This window comes from Teleopsis dalmanni, chromosome 1, assembly GCF_002237135.1.
Source record: "Teleopsis dalmanni isolate 2A chromosome 1, ASM223713v2, whole genome shotgun sequence".
NCBI lineage: Eukaryota > Metazoa > Arthropoda > Insecta > Diptera > Diopsidae > Teleopsis > Teleopsis dalmanni.
Window position 1 is genome coordinate 21,604,345 of NC_051846.1, and position 6,472 is coordinate 21,610,816.

At 29.6% G+C, this 6,472-nt stretch overlaps 1 protein-coding gene across 1 annotated transcript in view; it reads right to left on the bottom strand.

Annotated features, from left to right (window-relative positions):
* Positions 1-3,783: 3,783 nt before the first annotated feature.
* LOC119678021 (DEP domain-containing protein DDB_G0279099-like) overlaps positions 3,784-6,472 on the bottom strand; it is a 6,909-nt gene continuing 4,220 nt past the window's right edge. Inside the window, exons 6-8 of the mRNA XM_038089647.1 lie at positions 6,219-6,318; positions 4,700-5,119; positions 3,784-3,920 (exon numbers count right to left, since the gene is read on the bottom strand). Coding sequence (XP_037945575.1) covers positions 3,874-3,920; positions 4,700-5,119; positions 6,219-6,318 — 567 coding nt within the window. The 3' untranslated portion in view covers positions 3,784-3,873. The remainder of the gene's footprint in view (positions 3,921-4,699; positions 5,120-6,218; positions 6,319-6,472) is intronic.

A 6,472-nucleotide genomic window follows, 5' to 3' on the forward strand; every position in this document is an offset into this window, starting at 1 on the left:
TTTAATTCTTATTCTATAATTAATTAATTCTAACTATAATAAGATTCAAAAAACTTTTTAACTTAAGTATGTTTCAACTTGTTTAAGAATTAAATATGTTAAAATCAATAAAATTACTTCCATTATCATTATTGAGAAATTCAGTCTGTAACGATTTACCACTGTTTGTAATGAGAAGCTTTCGGAGTGCTGTTGAGGATAGAGGGACTTCTTTAAGAATCTAGACCTCTGCTGAAGTAGCTGTTGTACTGCTAATTCTGAAACTATAAAAGTATTAATATTAACTAATTAATTACAATTTGAATAATTTTAAATGGAATCGGATTAAGAAATATACAAATATTTAGCAAAAATATACATTTATTTTGATATAAAAACATATTTGAGAAAGTGATTTATGCTTAAGATCTCAGGTATTACGATAATGGAAAAGGGGAAGAGGCTTTTAAAAGTACTTTATTTTTCTCTACATACACATAATATTATTAAAAGCTTAAAAATACATATACTAAACGTACATATACTATACTAACAAGCAATATATCCAATTATAGTTTTTACAGAATTACACTTACATGCTAACATTGTAGTAAACCATCACCTCCTACTAATATGTATATTAAATAAAATGTTACCATAAATCGTTACCCATCAACTGTGTTTATCGGTGCCGTTTAAACCAATGGTTTCCATCGAATCTGATATAAATGTCGAAATAATAACAACTACTGAATATAAATAGTGATGAAAAGGAAACGAAATAGAAAGACGAATATTAAGTAGCGAAAATTTAAAAGTTTATAATCGGTTTCATAATCATAATTACAGTGTATATGCTGACTTAAGTCATGCTTAAGTCGTTAATTTGCTTACTTAATTTAAACATAAATTAGCTTTGAGATTTAAGTTACGACTACGAAATCGATCCTTATTTGGAATTTGGACTTACGAAGTTTTGAAAATCTTTCTTAATGTCACGTTGAATGTGCTGATCAACTTTCTTAACCGTTCGTTATCAAGATGCATTTTATCAACTCTACAGATTATTTTTGACGTAGATGAAATATTGGAATTATTAGCACTTGGCCGACTTGGCCGATAAAATGGAAGGCATTTACTTAAGTGGGTGACTTGAAAAAGGCCGTTGATCCTTTGTCAATGTTGCTTCAACCTTCAGAGCTGTCTATACTCAATGTGTATGAAATCTTAATAGCCTCTGCTAGAAAGAGTAAGATCATGAGCAGCAAATACTTATATGTAATTTTGTTTTAAATATTTTTGAGTTCTTAAGTCGAAAATATTTCGACTACAAAATCGACCTTAACAAAACCGACTTTAAGCAAATATATGGTTGGATCTTCGGGGAGCATGATCATAAATAAAAATGAGAGGAAGACTTTTGAAAAGTTGCTTTAATTCAAACTGTGCGTTTACAACAAAAACATAAGACTATTCTATTCTATACATTTTAGAAACCAATATTCATGCGGAACCTTGTGCATGTGGTTGCTCTGAAGACAATCTAATATCAATCTGTGGACTCCTGTAAACCAAACAATAAATACGAAAACTCAAGTAAGTCTGAATACTTTTAGTTGCAGAAACCGAATAGTGTTTATGTTCGACAGGAATTGTAACACTACGCGCAAGTCATGACTTGAACTTGGAGAAGATCAGTGAGATACGAATGAAGAGAGGCATACTACTTTTAAATGGCATTCTTCCATATTTTTATTACAGAGTCAGTCGGTTTAAATTAATAGGAATGTCTCTTATTAACTCCGATCGTAATCATTGGGCTACAACTATTAAATTACTTACCACTCCGATGTTTCCAAGAACAACATGATATATATTTTATTCATTTTTGTGTGGAATTTGATTCCCACATATATACTGAAATTTATACGTTTTCTGGAAAGTAGCGAGGTTAATATATATTGAGAAGTTAGAACAGATTATATACCATACCAATTCGTATTATATAACATAATATGAGTTTGTATTTTTGTTTCTTTTTGATCTAGTTACATAGTTCAAATGTATTTTCGAAGATAAATGACAATCTGATTTCTTTTATATATTTTTGTTACAATAGTTATGTATAATAAAAATTTTTGTGATTTACTTACTAAAAATTGGTTGCTTGAATATAACCAATACTTGCGAAAAAAAAAAAACAAGATGCATAATAATACATGAGAACTATTGGACTGTTTGGAAAGTAATTTGTTTTTTTGAAATTTAAATTTTATTCGTTTTGTTATAATTAGCTTCACCATCCCCTCACACAGTAGCACAGTACAACGCCCATATGATTATCTGAGTTATTTATAATATCTCCATTTTAAGTAAAGATTTGATCTCATGAAAAGTTTTGTTGAGTCCGAAACAAGTGATAATCCGAAGTCGCCAATTCTGGAAAATATGGTAGGTGTGGTAATATATTCCATTCAAAATTTACAATCTTTTAAAGCTTACCAAACTTGTATAAAATCTCCCATTATCTTGGTGGAACCTTGTATATTTTATATTGAACGATTCTGGTTTGTTTAGATTTAGTAAATAATAATATTGACAAGGAGAAGAGCTAGAATACTTGAAAAAAAAAGTTTCTAAACACTAAAGAACATTTAGAAACCGATAGATGATTTCGAAAGACAGAAATCCTCTGGAAAATCAAATCACTACTAGGTGAGGCATCTTAGAACTAGAATCCTAGCCCAATGCAACGTACTCTTAGGCAGACTATGTGGAGTCTAAGGTAGTCTATGTGACGTCTAAGGTAGTCTATGTGGAGTCTAAGGTAGTCTATTTGGAGTCTAAGGTAGTCTATGTAGAGTCTAAGGTAGTCTAAGTGGCGTCTAAGGTAGTCTATGTGGAGTCTAAGGTAGTCTATGTAGAGTATAAGATAGTCTATGTGGAGTATAAGATAGTCTTTTTGGAGTCTAAAGGTAATCTATATGAAGTCTAAGGTAATCTGGCTTTCATAACCTTCCCTAACGCGACTAAGGAAATTTTTTCTGTAAGAAGATGTTGACTTATATGTCAACATTTAAAATTAAATCAAAACGTTTTATATGATCATGAACTATCGTATTCAATCTCTATGCATAGGTAAGACATTATTCGAGAGCTAGCATCAATTAATGTCTTTATAGCTGTCTGTGGTCTTTCAGAACATGATACATCTTTAATATCAAAATTTTCCGGAATGAAATTTTGCAAACCAGTTTTTGTGTTGGTGCTCTGTCAACACATTATCTTTAAAACCTCTCAACTTGAACAGTATTTTTAAGTTAAGATTTTATAAAATTTTATATATTGTCATATATTATAATATACTTAATATATCATTATATATCATATCATGTGTGTGAACCACACCTAATTATAAGTATATTGTAAAACTCTCTTTTAGTTTTTAAGACAATTATTATAATTTTAGATTTTAAGATTTTTGAGAAATAAATAAAGAGAGAGTTATAAATGGACTGCAGAAGAGTGCGTTTCGTTTCAGCTCCAACTTAACTATATACAAAAAATAATATGGAACTGGGCTGACATTTTCTATAATAAAATATATTAAAATATATAAAGAAAACTAAGTTACACCATTATTTTATAGTATTTTTAATTTTTAAAATAAATTGTAAACTAATTTCTATTCTAGATTCTTAAAAAAATGTGTGAAGATATATGGTTATATATACATAATTTTTATATATATTATATAAAACATTTTAAAAAAATATTGAAATTAAAAATTAGTTTTTACAAAATTAAATTATTGCAAAAGGGTATAAAAATTAATAGTATATTAAAAAAATATAATCACATGTTTGTAGTTTAGCTTTAAACTAATTGGTTCCGTTATCGTCCTAAAGGAGCACAAGTACCCATGCGTACAGCTGATACATCTAATAGCGAAAGATAATGTTAAAAATCAAAATTGAAATTAGATATTAAAAAAAATATAGTTCCTGTTTTTCTGTATAATGGTATTATGTAGCAAATGAGCTAGTGTATATGAATCGTGTGAAATTGTGTAAAATCAAGGCGAATAATCGAGAATCTTTATCGCTTAGTAACACAACTGATCTTATAGATCTCGATGTACCACTGTCGCTTCTAATAATTTACTCTTCAAAATTAAGCAGTCAAATTAAATTTAACTCATAAAATAGATTAAACTTGTATTTAAGATTATGTGATGATTAGCTAATATAAACTTGAATCATCAAGAGAGACCGTCGTTATCATTAAATCCACACTCTGCGCACTTTGGCACGTAGTAAGTGGTAGACTTGTTTATCTAAATGTTTAAGCAAATGAAGCCTTATGAAGAAAGCAATGTGGTTTGAAAGATTTCATAAAAGAATGTAGTTTGTTAGCTGTAGAAACGATAGGCGGTAGAAGAGAGAGAGAGAGAGTTATAGTAAGAGAGAAAGACACAATAAAGAACATAGCAAGTTTTTGTTTGTAATTTATGTTCATTACTTTGATTATTCAATCACTGTAAGTCATAATATCAAAGCAGCTTATCATTTATGTTATCTATAACAAGTTACGCTTAGTAGGTATCACAGTGAACTCTAAATAAAACCAATTTTATGAGTACATGAGAAATGTTTGTTCTAGATGTATATGTAATCGACTTATCTTGGCTTTAGCCTTATTTTATACTTTTCAAACTTACTTAATCCACAACGAGAAGCACATAAGAGTCTTGCCATATTATGGTAGTTTTGATTATCACTACCACAAACGGGATTATATTCCATAGTGGTTTGGCAATTCTGTAAACAGGAAAAATATTGTGGAGATGAAGTTGTGACCGATTGAATTGTAGTTGTAGTTATAGGCGCTGGTGTTGTGGATAATATTTGCATGGCACTCAAAGAGTTGTCTGTTGGAAAATTGAATGGACGTGAGGGTCCTGAAGGAAACTGTTGTGGAAAGTTCTGCTGCTGTTGAAAACTTGGAAAGAATTGTCTTGGTTCTCGTGCAAAACCATTCAGTTGATTTATTTCAAAACTTGGATTTGGAAAATTGAATGCATTATTTTGTCTTGGTTGGAAAAATTGTGGATATGCATAATTGTATTGTGCAACAAAACCTGCGAAGTAAAAGTAATTAAATTTAATAGATAAATAAATATAAAAAACTTTAATTGTTTTTAATCCATTTTAACGTACCAAATAAAAATAAACAAATTGATATTAATTGCATTTTGTATAAAAAATAAAATTTTACTTAGTATTCAATTTAATAACTGACTTGCTTTACAGCAAAATAACGTCTGACAGATTATTTTAAAGCAGATTTGTTTTTAGTCAGCAGTCAGCAGAATATGTAGAATTAAGTACCTCTAAACTTGTTCTCGCTCATCTTTAAATTGTCGTCGGATTCAAAATATCGGCTCCAGTTATTGGCTTTAGCGGCTACAGTTTAGCACAAAATTTATTAAGCAAAAAATTCCCTGACAGTCAGAAACTTGTTAATCTTTCGTAGTTGAACTTGATTTTTTTTTATCAGCTTAGTCATGCATAGTTGGCATCCAACAATTATACAATTTACAAACTAAACTGAATTAAACTAAACCATAGCACAGTTAAAAGTATCTCAGGTAAACATGCGTACGTGATTCGTATTTGCAGCAAAAGTGCTAATTATGAGTAAATACCCGCTTATGGGAAACTACGACACTTCGGACAATCCCCTCTCATAAAAAGTGAACCACAAGTCTTACACCGGAATTCAACTGGGAAGGTCATTACTCACTTCCTCAAAAGGCGTCTAGCTTCAAAATTCTTATATTAGCAAGCGCAGAGTTCAATGCACTTACGGTCGTGCAATGATTACAATCGCTTATATATAGATAAATGCAAATTATAATAAAAATAAATAAACTTATTAATATTATTCGGATTATGTATAGATAATATTATAATATATTGTATAGTGTTATTCATTTCATTGTCCTGATTTGGTAGTACTTTATCAATGGTAAATTCTAAACAGAACTGTCATACAAGACGTCATGATGTTCCTTGCATTATTTTAACGTTTGCCATTTTTTAATATGAATCGTTTAATAACCGCTGAACATGTTAAAATATTAGAAATATTTACAAAAATGATGATTCTGTCATATGTACATTTTATGCATTACGAGCATATTATGATCGAAATAATTGTTGATCTGAACAACATACATATATCATCCACATCGAAATACTTGATAAAAACTATTGCTGCTGTTAGTGAAAGAGTTAAAGATGATCCATCATGACGTATTTTGCATTTCCAATTAATCTTCAATCTCATAAAATTGAGCTAACACAAAAACTAATGCCACCTACATATGCAATACTGATTGGGTCTTTGAAAAATAGCATTTGGATGCCGATATTTGGCATACAATTTTTTTCAGTCATGAGTCCTAGTTTTTACTTAGCGGATATGTCAA